This window comes from Dasypus novemcinctus, chromosome 8 (genome assembly GCF_030445035.2).
Source record: "Dasypus novemcinctus isolate mDasNov1 chromosome 8, mDasNov1.1.hap2, whole genome shotgun sequence".
Taxonomy (NCBI): domain Eukaryota; kingdom Metazoa; phylum Chordata; class Mammalia; order Cingulata; family Dasypodidae; genus Dasypus; species Dasypus novemcinctus.
This window is the reverse complement of record NC_080680.1, coordinates 126,877,103-126,892,152: the sequence shown is the minus strand read 5'-3', so window position 1 is coordinate 126,892,152 and position 15,050 is coordinate 126,877,103. Positions and strand designations below refer to the sequence as shown.

The 15,050-nt window shown below is 64.9% G+C and overlaps 1 protein-coding gene across 1 annotated transcript in view; it reads right to left on the bottom strand.

Annotated features, from left to right (window-relative positions):
* CCDC187 (coiled-coil domain containing 187) overlaps window positions 1–15,050 on the bottom strand; it is a 55,372-nt gene that overhangs the window by 10,350 nt on the left and 29,972 nt on the right. Inside the window, exons 13-21 of the mRNA XM_058301382.2 lie at window positions 14,572–14,822; window positions 13,190–14,143; window positions 11,487–11,575; window positions 7,332–7,435; window positions 6,677–6,861; window positions 5,291–5,378; window positions 3,921–4,064; window positions 2,569–2,732; window positions 69–181 (exon numbers count right to left, since the gene is read on the bottom strand). Of these exons, the coding sequence (XP_058157365.1) occupies window positions 69–181; window positions 2,569–2,732; window positions 3,921–4,064; window positions 5,291–5,378; window positions 6,677–6,861; window positions 7,332–7,435; window positions 11,487–11,575; window positions 13,190–14,143; window positions 14,572–14,822 (2,092 nt within the window). The remainder of the gene's footprint in view (window positions 1–68; window positions 182–2,568; window positions 2,733–3,920; window positions 4,065–5,290; window positions 5,379–6,676; window positions 6,862–7,331; window positions 7,436–11,486; window positions 11,576–13,189; window positions 14,144–14,571; window positions 14,823–15,050) is intronic.

Below are 15,050 nucleotides of genomic sequence, written 5' to 3'. Positions count from 1 at the left end.
CGAATGGCCCAGGACCCCCGAGGGAGTGACTGCCTGTCCCCACGCCGGCCGCTGCCCCGCCCGGTTACCTGGACCGCCAAGGCTGACCGCAGGCGTGTCCTCTCCCCACGCCGGCCGCGGAGGCTGCCAGGGACCGTGCTTTGCCAAGGGGGGCGGCGCGCTGCCCTGCAGAGCAGGGGGGCTGCAAGGCAGGGCAGAGGAGAGTGAGTGACCGTGGCTGGCCCTCCACGGTGCCCTGCCCTGGGGGCAGCCCCGCGCCACGTCCAGGGATGGCCAAGGGGTCCACGCACCAGCGGAGGAAGACGGGGGGCTGGCCCTCCTCGCCGGCACCTTCCTGAGCTGAGCGCCCCAACAGGGCCACGGTGGGGTGGGGGGGGGGAGGTGGGAGCTCGGCACGGGGCGTGCCCGGGGGGCAGGGCTGTATGTCCGTCTGTCCCCCAGCACAGATGCTACCTCTTCTGGGGGTGGCACCTGTGGGGCCCCCAGCTGGCACCCCGAGTCCCCATGTAAGCCCCCAGCGCGGCCCACACCTGCTCCGGGCGCTGGGCCACCCTGGCCGGCTCAGCAGGGCCTGCCACCTCAGATCTGCCCGGCCAACCCTAGAACATTCCGCCGCGCTCTCGGCACCCTCGGCAAGGCTGGATTGCCGCCCGCACCCTGGAGGCCGCGGAGGGGAAGGCGTAGTACACTCGAAAGTTGTGAGATTGGGACACGCTGGCTCGGGTGTGCCATGAAATTTACAAAGAAAAGATGAAAACCGCCCACCCTCTGTGTTCCGGAAGATGGTGTCCTGCCAAGACCCTCCCCGTGTGACTCTGGGGGGTGGGGGGGCCCTTTGTACCTGGCCCAGGCCAGGCCCTGACCCCCGACTCCCCTCCTCGGCCTCCTCCACGCCCAGCTGACCCGCGGGTCCCCCAGATCAATGAACTAGAGGCTCCTTCACCAAACTCGGGGGACGCGCCTCTCCTCCCCGGGCCCTGCCCCCTGGGGGCCCCAGGACACACGCGGGGCTCTTCCGCCGGACCCCGCCCCGCCCCGCTGCCTCCACCTCCCCCTGCGCGCTGCAGCCTGGTGGCCAGAGCGTGCTGAACTGCAGTGACCCCTCGCCCCACCCCGTCGGCCCAGGCACGTCTCCTTCCTCCCCAGGCATGGCCGTACTTCCCCCCAACGGGGACCCCCAACGCCCACCGTCGGGTTCCAGACCCCCGTAGGGGTGTGCCCCCCAGGTCACCCAGTCCACTAACAGACCCCCCCTCCTTCCCCCCGCCCCCCCGATCAAACTTTCCGTAAGAGGTGACAGGAGCCTGGAAGCCTTTTAAACACTCCCGGGACTTGCCCTCAGCAGCACGTGATTTCTAGTCAGTGGGCAAGGTGCATCCGCACACCACCCCAGAGCAGCCGAGGTGCATTTGCACACCTGCCATGGAGGACAGCCGAGGTGCGTTTGCACACCGCCCCAGGACAGCCAAGGTGTATTTGCACACCACCCCCAAGGCAGCTAAGGTGCATTTGCACACCACCCCCAAGGCAGCTAAGGTGCATTTGCACACCACCCCAGGGCAGCTAAGGTGCATTTGCACACCACCCCCAAGGCAGCTAAGGTGCATTTGCACACCACCCCAGGGCAGCTAAGGTGTATTTTCACACCGCCCCTAGGGCAGCTGAGGTGCATTTGCACACCACCCCAGGGCAGCTAAGGTGTATTTTCACACCGCCCCTAGGGCAGCTGAGGTGCATTTGCACATCTCCCATGGAGGACAGCTGAGGTGCATTTGCACACCACCCCAAGGAAGCTAATGTATTTTCACACCGCCCCAGGGCAGCACAGGTGCATTTGTACACTGCCCCAGGGCAGCTGAGATGCATTTGCACACTGGCCCAAATTCCCAGAGGCAATGAGGAAGCATGAGGGGCTGCCCAGCCCCGAGGGTCCTGCGAGGACCCCCTTCCCTTGGGGAGGCTGGCAAGGAGCTGCTACGGACAGCCAGGGCCTGCAAAGCCGCTCCCACGGGCAAGCCCCTTCCCGGGTGGGGCCGTCTCCCACCCCTCGCCCCTGGCCCCCACGAGGTCGCTGCTTCCAGAGGCTTCTGCGATCAGAGTCCAGCAGACAGCCGGGCCGGGCAACCAGGACAGAGCCTCAGGCTGTCGAGAGTCCTCCAGGTTCCAGAGAGAGGGTCAGAGCCTGCCAGAGCACCCGGAAGCTCCCGCTGGGAGAAGCTCCCCTCCCGCGGCCGAGCCTGGGGTCGGGGGGCCAGGCAACTGACCCTCCCGGTGACTAAGTCCTAGCGGCACCGCTCACCCTGCCGCGGGAGGCAGATGGGGGGCAGTGGCTGTGTGGCTGGGCCTCAGAGTCCCCCAGGCCAAGCGGCCCTGGCTGGTGGCCCGGGCTGACTGCTGACCATGAGGCCGCCGTGGACACGGGGATCAGAGAGGGGAGGATGAGCCAGGAGCACGCCACTGGGTCCTCGGTGCCCACGACCTCTGCTCCACTCCCCTCCCTCCCCTCCCCTCCCCCTCCTGCCTGGCCCAGCGCGGAAAAGGCTTTCAGTGGCCACCCCCTGGACTCACTGTGTGCTGTGCAGGCCCTGGGGGCTTCTCCAGGGGCCGTGGCTGGTGGGGCTGCTGGGCCCATGCTGTGTTTGGGGGCATGAGTGGCCCTGAGCCCACCCCTCCGGCTGCCAGCTGGTCTCCCAGCTGCTCTCCAGGGCGGCCTTGGCTTCAGGGCTGGAAGGCTGCAAGAGAGAGGACATGGCGAGCCCAGCGTGGGTGCCTCTGGGCCATGACCTCTGGGCCCACCGCCTCCCAGCCCACAGCCTCCCAATCCACCGCCTTCCAGGCCCCTGCCTCCAGGCCCACCGCCTCCCAGCCTACCGCCTCCCAGCCCACTGCCTCCCGACCCACCGCCTTCCAGCCCACTGCCTCCCGACCCACCGCCTTCCAGGCCACTGTCTCCAGGCCCACCGCCTTCCAGGCCACTGCCTCCAGGCCCACCGCCTCCGGGCCACTGCCTCCAGGCCCACCGCCTCCAGGCCCACCGCCTCCCGGCCACTGCCTCCAGGCCACTGCCTCCCGGCCTACCGCCTCCCGGCCCACCGCCTTCCAGGTCACTGTTTCTAGGCCCACCACCTCCCAGCCCACCGCCTCCTGGCCCACCGCCTCCCAGCCCACCGCCTTCCGGGCCACTGTTTCCAGGCCCACAGCCTCCCGGCCCACCACCTCCAGGCCCCCGCCTCCAGGCCCACCGTCTCTGGGCCACTGCCTCCAGGCCCACCGCCTCCAGGCCCACCGTCTCCAGGCCACTGCCTCCAGGCCCACCATCTCCGGGCCACTGCCTCCAGGCCCACCGCCTCCCAGCCCACTGTCTCCCGGCCCACCGCCTCCAGGCAGGCAGGGCAGCTGAGCCCCATGTCCTGGCCCCACAAGCAGGCACCCTTCAACCGGGGGGGCTAACAACCTCCCCAGGGATAGGTGCAGATGTGGGGCGCAGGTGGGCTGTCCTGGCCCGGGGCCCCTGGCTCACAGGGCGGGCAGGCAGCACCCCCAATCCGGCAGCTTCCTGTGGGGCGATGCCACTCCCCCAGCTCAGGGGAGAGGCTGCTCGGGCCTGCCCCTCCCCCACTGGCCGTCATGCCAATGGGCTGAGGCAAGGTCGTCTCAGAGTTGGGGTCTCCTGGGGGGCCCCCCCTCCGCAAGGAGCCCGGCCATGTCCACAGCACTGCCCCTGCTCCCGCAGCCCTCCTGCGGCCCCCCGCCCCCCCGCTCCCCCAGCCCTGCGTTGCCCCACCTGCGGCTCTGGCTCCACCCTGTCCTCTGTCACCTCCAGCCTTTCTGGTCCAGGACACCTCGGGTCCCAGGTGCCCACACAGAGCGGCCTCCCCTGGGCCGCTGGGGGCCGCCCTCCCGCAGATGAGAGCACCCACCTGAGGCGTGGCCGGGGCCCACAGGTCCTGCCGCAGGTGGGCCGTGGACAGCTGCAGCGACAGGATGTCCCTCTGCAGCTGCAGGAGCAGCTTCCGCTCCCGGTGCGCCCACAGGTGGCTGCTCCGCAGGCGGCAGATTTCCTTCTGACCCCACCAAAGAGGCGACATCAGAGAGACGCCCACCCACACACCCCGCCCACGAGGGAAGGGGGCGCGACACCCCAGTGCCTGTCCTGGGCTGGGGCGCTCAGTCCCGGGCACCCCCCCCAGCAGGGCCGCTCCACCCCCCCCACCCACACAGCCCTTGCCTCTCGCCCCCCCAGGCTGGGGGTGGTGACACCCTGGTTTCCACTCCCTCCCCTTCGTAACCAGTGCCTTTACGCACAGCCCGTCTCCATGCATTCCTGGTCCCAGTGCGCGGTCCCCCGGGTGGGGCTGCGCCCCGAATCCTCACACCCCCTGGCGAGGGGGGCGGCACTCGTGGACCGGGTGGGGAAATGAGTCCCTCGCCCAGGGCTGCACGTGATGAGAGAAGGGGCCGGGCGGGACCTGCCTCCTCCCCCCCACCCCCCACGTGGCATCCTCGCCAACGCCCGTGGCGCCGTTCCGGGCGTGTGGTCCAGGCCGCCAGACCGGGCCCCCCGGCCAGGGCCTGTTCCATCCGGCCGACCTCACTGCCCTTCAACAGCCGGACCCCCTGGAAGCACTCCCCGCAGTCCCATCTCTCCCCGCCCTGGAGGGCGTCTGGGTCCCCTTCCTCTCACTGGCCCCTCGGCCTGCAAGCCCACCCCCCACCACTGCCCGCTCCCGAGCTGGGGGCCCTGAGCATGGCCAGCCCGCACCCCACAGGGGACACCCCACAGTGGCCCTGGCAGCAGCGCCCGCCCCCCGCCATGTGTCACCCCTGGCGGGGTCCCCGCCCTGGGTCGGAGTGCTGCTCTCAGCCTTCTCTGCCTCGGGCACCTGCTCTCCCAGGGGTCCGCTCCTCCCTGGCCCTGGGCGCAGTGGCCAGGGTGACAAGGTGGCAAGGCAGGAGCAGCGCTGGGTGGAGCACCGCCTCCACCGGGCCCTGCCTGCTAAACATCCCGGCTCCCGAGCATAGCTTGGAGCCCTTTATCAGATGAGGGAGCCGGGCAGGAGTACTGGGGAAACCGAGGCACTGCACCCTGGCTGGTGCTTGTCCCTCTGGCACCCGATCCAGGCGCCTTTTCAAATGAGGAAACAGAACCCCAGGGGCCATGGCTGGCTGAAGTCCGCGCTGTCCCCTGGCCCCTGACACTCCCTGCCCCGCGGGGTCCCACCAGGCTGGGACGGGGGAATCGGAGGTGCCGGGAGGCTCACCTTCCCGGGCGATCCGTGGGGGGCCTTACCTGCTCCCGCTGCAGGCTGGCCAGGACCTGCTGCTGCTGCTCCGCCAAGGCCACCATCGCTGCTTTGTCCCCCTTGCTCTCCAGACACCTGGGGGGAGCCGCGGGGGCCGCCCAGGGGATATGGAAGTCTCAGGGGCAGCCAGCCCTGGCTAGCCAGGCGTGCGTGGTGCACGGAGAGCCCTTCTCCTGCAGCACGGGCGCCTCGAGGGGCGTGGGCAAGCTCGGGAGTCCCAAGGGCAGGTGGCGCCCGCCCAGGCTGCTGGGCCAAGGCTCGAGCCCAACCCCTCCTCCCCACCACCGGTCACTCAGGCTGGACAAGGGCAGCGCCTCCCACCCTGGAGAACCAGCCCATGCCCGGGGCCCTCTGCGAGGGAAGCGGGCTGCCCGCCCCCACGGAGCACCCACTCACATCAGGCCACCAGCCTGGCACACCACCCGGCTGCTGGAGAGCATTGTAACTGTGCAACCCCCAACCCAACCAGCCCAAGCACCCTGAAAAGGGGCCTTTCTGGGCCAACTGGGCAATATCAGAGGCTAAAAAAATGTATTCTCATGTACACAGCAATTCTGCTTCCAGGGACCCATCTCAGGAAAAGACCTCTAGGGACAACCATTTGCAAAGACACTTTGGAAACAGCAAAAGGTGCCCTGCGGGCTGGAGAGATTACGCCGTCCCGGGGGTCTCTGGGCCTTCCAAGTGGAAACTCAAGTTATAAGAGCACCTGCAGCCTCTTTGCAGGTGGTTTGAAGGCTCCATGTGGATCTCCCGCAAAAAGAGCGGCAGGCGGGCAGGGAACTGCGCGTGACTGCAGCCTCATCTGCACTTCCATGAGGAACAGCTATCAGTGTTGGGATCAATACATTTTAGTCTATGGAAGTGGTTGTGGCGCTACCGATAGAACATCTGCCTACCATATGGAGGGTCCAGGGTTCGAACCCAGGGTCTCCTGACCCGCGTGGAGCTGGCCCATGCACAGTGCTGCCGTGCGCAAGGAGTGCCCTGCCACGCAGGGGTGTCCCCCTGTGTAGGGGTGCCCCATGTGCAAGGAGTGTGCCCCGCAAGGAGAGCCGCCCCGCGTGATAAAAGTGCAGCCTGCACAGGAGAGCCAAGGCAGCAAGATGATGCAACAAAAAAGCGACAGTTTCCAGTGCTGCAGGACAAGAATAGAAGTAGACATAGAAGAACACACAGCAAATGGACACAGAGAGCAGACAACTGGGGCGGGTGAGAGGGATAAACAAAATAAATATTAAAAAAAAAAAAACATTTTAGTCTACAAGATGCAGCGCCTGCTGGGGGCGTGGCCGGGCACCGGGGGCGTGGCCGGGCACCGGGGGCGTGGCCGGGCACCGGGGGCGGGGCCGGAGCCGCGCGCGTGCGCTCACCCTCGCAGATGCTCCAGCCAGGCCAGTTCCGTCTGCCCCTTCTCCTCGAGCGCCTTCTCGCGCAGGCGCAGCAGTGCGGCCTGGTGCTGCGCGCGCAGCTCCTCCTCCCGCAGGCTCTGCTGGAGCAGCTGGAGCGGGAGGCGGAGGGCTCCCTGGTCCGCGTTCGGGGACCCCTCCGGGGTGCGCTGAGGCGGACAGACAGGCCGGGCGCGTCACTGCCAGTCTGCCAGGCGCTCCCGGGGCTGGCCTCGCCAGGGGGAAGCAGCGCCCAGCTTCCGGGAGGGGCCGCTGCCTCCAGGAAGCCCTCGGGGTCTGCCCGCGGCGCTCCTGCCCACGTCGGAGGTATGCCTCTCTCGACTGTGAGATCCCCAGGGGCAGGGCCGGACCCCATCCTTTTGGCCTGTCCCAGCCCTAACTTAGGCCGAACCCCTGCGCAGCTTCAGGTACTGGGTGTCCGCAGTCTGGGCGGGGCCACGGCGGCCTGAAGCCTCCTGTGAAATGGCTGCCTTCACCTGTCACCTGGTGGGGCAGTGGGCTGGGGAGGCCGTGAGTTGGCGGGGGGCGCGGCACCCCCTGGTGCAGGGTCCCGGGCTAACGTGGCCTCAGGCCAGGCTTCCTGTCGCGCCGCCGCCCCCCAGGGGACTCCTGCCGGTACCTGGTGGGTGGACTGTTGCCTCCCTCGGCTGTCCGGAGGGTGGAGCCCGGCCGGGGGCAGCTGAGAGGGGGCAGTGCGGGGCCCCCACGCCTCCTGCGCCGGCCCTGGGGACAGAAGGCAGGCGGGGGTCACCGGGGGTCCTGAGCTGCCCGGCTCCAGGGTCTGAAAGCGCAGGCGTGCCTGGGCGGGTTAACGACCCCCTAAGCGGCAAGGCCCCATTCGAGGGCCTGGGAAGGAGTCCGCTGTTTCCTCTGTCCCCAGGAAGGTCAGGCGCGGCTCTGACGGGCAGCCTCCCACCTGCTCTCCTTCCGCAGGTGAGCAGGCAGGTGCAGGGACACCCAGGCCCGCGGGCGGCCGAGGCCAGCTGGAAGCCCGGGTTCCCGCCGCAGTCCGCCTCGCGCCTCCGCCCCCCGCTGGCTGGGTGTGATGGAAAATACGTCCCCCGCGGGAAGAAGAAAAGGGCAAAATAAAATAAAATACATCCCTGGGCACTTGCACTTCCTGCCAAATAGAGTCAAAGGGATTGGCTTTATCCTCTCACCTGAGAAAAATAACAAATAAATCAGTGGTTTTGAGAGACAGAAAACCAACAAGGTGAGGCGTGCATGCCTGCCCCAGCTTACCGCCTGAGGGCATCTCAAGGCCACTGCGCGGGGCGGGAGCTGAGGCAGAGCCCGGCACTCGCCGGAGTTGAGTCCAGGGGACAGAGTCCCAGAGGGGAGAGCTTACGGAGAGCCCCAGAGTGCAGGAGACCCCGGGAGCGCCCACCAGAGCGCTGAGCAGCGGACCCGTGGAAGGAAACTACCCGACGCCGTGAAAGAAGCATCCGGAAGGCTCAGAAGGCTGGCGGTTGTGCCTGCTTCCACTGGCCACGTTGGAAAAAGTCGGGTTTGGGCCCACTGGGTAGATACACAAAAGAACCGTGGTCTAGGGGAGCAAGTACCCCCGGCTCAGTGCTGCTCTGGGCCCACCTGATAACTAGAGCATCAAACTGTTCCCCAACAGCCATGTTCCAGAACGAAGCTCAAGGTTTCCGGGCATAGTAATTCAGCACCCAACATTCACAGCGTCTAGCATCCAGATTACCAGGGCATGCAAAGAAGCAGGGAAGCACAACCCATAGTGCAGCGAAAACTCAGTCAATTGAAATGGACCCGGAATCCACGCAGTTGTTAAAACTAGCAGAGAAGGACAGTAAACAGCTGTCACGGCTGCCTTTCATTTGTCTAACATGTTATGTAGAAACGTGGGAGATATGAAAAATAGGCCCAAATGAAACTCTGAGAACATCTGAGAGGAAAAAACACACTAGACGGGATTCATGGCGGATTAGACCTTCAGAAGGAAAAATGAACAAGCTTGTAGGCAGAGCAATAAAAACAACCCAAAAGGAAACAACAGAGGAAAAAAAAATCCCTTCCCCAAATGAAGAGAGTACAGTGTACGCACAACATCAAAAGGCTGGCAGATGGGTAAGGAGGCTCTGAAAGAGAAGAGAAGGGGCACAGAATACTGTCCAGCAACATTCCAAACGTGGAGAAAACCATAATCCACAGACACGAGACGTCGTCAACCAAGCCCAAGCCAAAAGCACATGAGGAGAACACCGGAGCCCGCCTCGGCCCAATCGTTCAAAACCAGGAGCAATGAGGTCCTCAAAGCAGCTGGAGAGGAGGACGGCAGCAGGCTTCTCCTTGGAAGCAACGCAAGCAAGATGGCAGTGAGGTCTGAAAGTGCTTGACGTGCTCAAAGAGAGAAGGGCAGGCTGGGATTCTATATCCAGCAGGCAGTATCCCTGAAACAAGTCACAGACACGCTGTGAGGGACACGAAGGACCCTTCCGCCGGCCGGCGGACGCTGGCTCTCTGTAAGGGAACAGAGAACTCTGTAAGGGGCAACTGCGTGGGTAAATGTGAAGGACTTTCTCCTGTTGCTTAAAACTTATAAAAAAGATCATCAACTTCAAAAGACAGTGGCCTCACTCCACGCCAAAGCACGGCGTGGGTGGCGGGGTGGCGGAAGGGAACCCTGCATTGATGCACGAGTGGTCTCTAAACCCACAACTTCTTTAATTAAAAAAAGTTTAATAATGACAGAAAATTGTGGAATGCATAAAATATTTAAAAGAAAAACGTATAAAGACACCAGCATACAGGCCAGGAGAGGAGAACTGGAATCGGAAGTGCTGTGAGGCCGTGGTTCAGCCAGTGAGGTGGTGGGACATCACCTTAAGGCTGCCTCTTACAAGCTAGTGCTGTGACTATAAACTCTAACAGAGAGTTTTAGCTCATGAACCAACAAAGGGGATAGAACGCCATCATAAAAATTGCTTATTTAATCCAAAAAAAGGTAGAAAAGAAGGCACAAAGAACAAATGGGACAAATAATAAACCAATAGCAAGACTCAGCCCTAGCTGTGTCAAGAACCATGATAAAAGTGAACACTGTAAATATCCCAACTAAAAGGCAGAGATGGCCAGATTGGATTTTTTTAAAGCAAGATTCAGGTATATGTTGCCTACAAAAAACATTTTAAATACAAGCATGCAAGTAAGTTAAAAGTAAAAGGATGGAAAAAGTAGACCATGCTAACAATTCAAGGGAAGCTAGAGTCGGAGCAGATGTGGCTCAAGCAGTTGGGCACCCACCCCCCACATGGAAGGTCCCAGGTTCTGTTCCCAGTGCCTCCTAAAGAAGACGAACAGACAATGAGCTGACACAACGAGCAGGCACAACAAGCAGACACAGCAAGCCGAGAACGAGCAGGCAGGTGAGGGAACCATGGGGGAAGGGGTTACAGAGAACGCTAGAGTAGCTGTAGTCACATCAAAGTCGATTTCTGAACAAATCCCATCAGCAGGGATAAAGAGGGCCATTTCATAATGACAGGAGCCAGTTCACCAAGAGGACACAGAAATCCTAAACTTGTATGTGCCTACTATCAGAGCTTAAAAATCCATAAAGCAAAAACAAACAGAACTGCAGGGAGAAATAGACAAATCCACCGTTACAGTAAAATTCCCCTCAGTAAACGATGGAACGGGGAGGTGGAAAAATCCACAGGGGACACAGGTGATTTGAACAACACTATCAAACAACTCCTATCCACCTGACTTTGTAGACCCTCCACCCAACGACAGCAGAATACACATTCTTTTCAAGCACGCACAGAACATCCACTAAGACGGACAGTATCAGGGGCCAAAAACCCAAATCTCACATGTTAAAAACCCGTACACTGTAAGGAGAGCCGCCCAGCGCCTGCCCAGGAGTGGCATCGCGCACACGAAGAGCTGACGCAGCAAGATGATGCAACAAAGAGAGACACAGTTTCCCAGTGCTGCCAGATAATGCAAGCGGACACAGAAGAGCACACAGCGCATGGACGCAGAGAGCAGACAGCTGGGGGGGGGTAGGGGAGAGAAATAGATAAAAATAAATCTTAAAAAAAAAATAAACCCATATGGTCTGCCCATGGACTGACCACATGAACTACACGGAAATCAGCCCCAGGAGCAAAGCCTCACGGTGCGGTGGGGACGTCCTCGCTCAGCCTTGGCCATGGCCCGCTCCGCAATGCCAGACGCTGTCCCGAGGTTTTGCCGCTGCACCCCTGTAACCTCAGACCCTCCTGCGCCAGCCACACTGGGCAGTAAGCGAGTTCAGCCCCATGCGTGGGAGGCCCCGGGAGGTGCCCGGGAAGAGCGCGGGGCCGCCTGCGCCCCCAGGAGACCGAGGCAGGCTGGGACGGGGTTTCAGGGCAGTGGTGACACAGCGCCCTGCGGTCCCCCCGCCACCCCCGGGAGGTAGAGGGCAGGACTTGGCTCCTGGGCCACACGGCCCCCGCGCTCTCCCCCGCTCGGCCCGCGAGTCTCGCCGTCGGCCGCTCTACCTGGCGTCTCACCCAAAGCTTTCTCGCTGTCACCCACACTCCCTTCCCCAGCTCCACATGGGCGGCGAAGGCGGCCTGAGGACCCGGAGGCAGTGGTGCCTGGTGGTCAACCCCCTGGGCTCCAGCGTCAGACAAAGCCCCGCCCCCTCCAGGCGCCCCTCCCGCCGTCCTGTGCTGGGCTCAGTTGCCCCGGAGGTGGGAGGCGGGGAGACGCAGGGAGGGCAGCCGTGGGCTCGCAGGGGGGGCTCGGAGGGTGCGTTTACCTGCAGGGGCCACCCTGCCCAGCCGACTGCCCCGTGGCTCAGGGCCCCAGGAGGGCGCGGCGACTTCTCGGCCCAGGAGCGGGTGTGCCCTGCCAGGGAGAGAACACATCAGAGGGTGCCGGTGGCCACCCCGTCCCCGGCGCCCCCCGCAGTGTAGAGCGAGGCCCCTCGCGGGGTCTGAGCCTCCACAGGGTGGGCAACGCAGCACCTGCCCGAACGCGGCGCCCTGTAAGAGCCTGGCGCCGCAGGGGCAGCCCCTCGCTCGTCCCTGCTGCTGACCCCCGTCCGCAGGTGCCCGGCTCTGGGGCCTCTCCTGGCTGGGGCCCGAGCGCCCGTGTGGGAGGCTTTGGCTAGGAGGACGGTACTCGGCCGGGTGGACCGCCCCTCCTGGCATTTACTCAGAGCTCTGAGTTTATGTCGCGGAGCGTTCTGTGGGGAGAGCCTCAGGGTTGCGGCAGAGGCCTTGCTGGACCCCAGAGCCCTCCTGTGCCTCGGTGCAGCCCCAAGGGGACGTCGTGGCCGGAGCTGCCCCGCCATCGGCCAGAGGGTGGGCTGGGCCTGGGCAGGCCAGGTGCTCTGCAGGAGGCAGGGCATGACCACCCCTTCTCCCACTGGCCCCAGCCAGCTGCTGCCCGAGGCCCTGTCTACTAAAGCTGTCACCCAGCTCCCCAGGGAGCCCCAGACCTCGAGGGGCCCCAGGGGCCTGGGCAGAACAGGCCAGAAGGCCGCCTCCAGGGGCCGGGGGGCTGCCCGTGCCCCTGCACCACCCACCCCAGCCCGGCAGCTGAGCAGCCTGCTGCCCCCTTAGGTAGCAGAACAGGGAAGCAGACTTGGCCCAGTGGTTAGGGCGTCTGCCTGCCACATGGGAGGTCCAGGTTCAAACCCCGGGCCTCCTTGACCCGTGTGGGAGCTGACCCATGTGCAGTGCTGATGCGTGCAAGGAGTGCCATGCCATGCAGGGGTGTCCCCCGTGTAGGGAAGCCCCATGTGCAATGAGTGCGCCCCACAAGGAGAGCCGGCCTGCGTGAAAAAAGCGCAGCCCACCCAGGAGTGGCACTGTACACACGGAGCGCTGACGCAGCAAGATGACGCAACAAACAGAAACACAGATTTCCAGTGCCTCTGAGAATGCAAGTGGACACAGAAGAACACGCAGCAAATGGACACACAGAAAGGAGGGCAGTGAAAGAGAGAGAAATAAATCTTAAAAAAAAAAAAAAAAGCAGAGCAGGAGCCTGGGTGGGCAGGCAGGGCGAGGGGTGCTGGGCAGGCGCCCTCCAGGTCGGGGGGCTCAGGGCCGAGGCCGGGCTGCCAGGGACAAGCACTCTGGCCCTGGCACGTGCCCCAGCACAGCCTGTGCCTCCTCGGGGCTCAGGTGGGGGGGCCCCCACAGGCTGGCGTGAGTGCCATGGGTGGGAGCGGTGGGGAGAGGCTTTGGCAGCCGCTGGCGGGAGCTTGAAGGCCCTCAGCACCCAGGGCTCGGGGGGGCCCAAGCAGGAGGTGGGAGAGGGCTGCCTCCAGGGGGCTGGGAGGACGGCGGGGCGGAGGCTGCGCCACACGCCCGGGCACCGAGAGGACAGGCCGCCTCGGCCGAATGAAGCAGGGAGGGGGCGGTGGGGCTCCTGAGCCCGACCCCTGTACCGAGCCCCCGCCCGCACCTCCCCCTGCGCTGCGGGGTCACCGCTGGCCCGGCCTCGGCCCACCTGGGTCTGGCCGTCCTGCGGTTCAGCAGGGCCGCCGGCTCCAGGCCCCCCACGCGCCCGCGGCTGCTCCGGCTCCCAAGCGGCTTCCGGCCCGGCCGGGGTCCCGGGGGTCCTGCGTTCGCCGCTGCGCGCGGGGAGGCGCTGAGCTCGGGGGAGGCGGGGGCCTCCCAGCCCAGCCCCCTCCTCGCCCCCCACCAGGGCAGGTCAGGGGCTCTCAGAGGGCAGGAGCAGCCCGAGCTGTGGACACTGGCTGGCCAGGGGAGGGAAGTGGGGGTGGCGGCTGCATGAGGGATGCCTGGGAGGGGACAGGCGTGTGGGCAGTCACCCAGCAGGCCAGGCTGGAGCTGGGTGTGCGGGGGAGAAGCTGAGCAGCCCCAGGAGGGGGAGGGGCAGGGGAGGGGGCCCAGCCACTGTGGGGCTGGGGTGCCTGTGCACATGTGCACAAACACACATGCACACCCACACGTGTATACACGCACACAGTACAGTGCACACAAGCACACGTGTGGGTGTGCATGAACACACGCACACATATGCACATACATACACATGCACAAACTGGCATACACAACCCACATGCACACCCACCTGTGCACACATGCACACACATGCAGGTGTGCACAAATACAAACACACACATGCAGACTGACATGCATACAGCACACGTGTGGGTGTGCACATACGGACACAGAAATGCACACGCACAAACTGACACACACCCACATGCACACGCACATGTACACATACGCACACGGTACAGTGTCCACACAGCACACCTGCCCACGTAGGCATGTGAACACACGAACACACATGCACAAACACACGTGCACACCTATGCACACATGCACTATGCGCTCCCCTGGCTCGGCAACCTTCTGGACGCTCCTTGCACGTCCATGAGGACTGCCTCCCACCAGCACTCCGTGGACCGAGGGCGCGAGCAGGAAGACGCGCCTCCCAGAGGGCCCGCCCCACCCCGGGCTCAGGCTCCGGCCTCCCGCTCCCCGCCAGCTGGGCCCCCGTGGTGGGGCCTGGGCAGCAGCTGCCCCCTCGAGGAGCAGGTGTGGGGCCGCCCCGACGCAAAGCCGCCCAGCCGGCAGGGCCAAGGACGATGGCACAGGCTGGCCGGGCGGAGCCGCCCAGGTCCCCTGCCCGTCCCCTCACGCGTGAGCCCTGCCAGGACGTGGGGTGCCCACACGAGCTTCCGGTGGGAGCCCTGGGGGCAGGTAGGCCCATGGGGGGCCCGTGGCTCGGGTGCTAATAGCCGGGGACACAGGTCCACGGGCCCCTGCTGGCCTCCCCGATGCCAGGCGGGCCTGGCACCCCAGAACTCCCACATGCGCCCCACCCGCTCGGAGAGCCCCCGCAAGGGAGTCCCTCACACAGGCCCCGCGGGCAGCTGCACCGCTTTGTGCGGCAAAGGCGAGGCCCACCCCTCACAGCAGAGGTGCTGGCTCCTCTCCCCACGCCTGACCAGCGCTGCCGCGGAGCCTCCCACGGGGCCGGGGTCCCGGCTGACCTCCGGCCGCTGCTTGAGGAGCAGGCTGTCCAGCAGCACCCGTGTCTCGCTGACCTCCAGCTCCGCCTGTTGCCGCAGGCCGGCCAGTGCCTGCCTCCGCCGCTGCCGCTCCAGCTGCAGGGAGAGCCCGGCTGAGCCCCGGCAGCTCCCCACCACCCCCCGCCAGAAGGGGCCAGCTGGGTGCTCCTGGGGAGAGGACACTGCCCCGGAAGCCAACTGGGGACTCCACGGGCACAGAGCCCCTCCCCACGGCCCACCTGACTTGCCGCCCCTGCCTCGGGCGCCCCCCTGGCCACTCCGCGAAGGTGACGCTCCGGGGGCCCATCTGTGCTCCCCCCCACC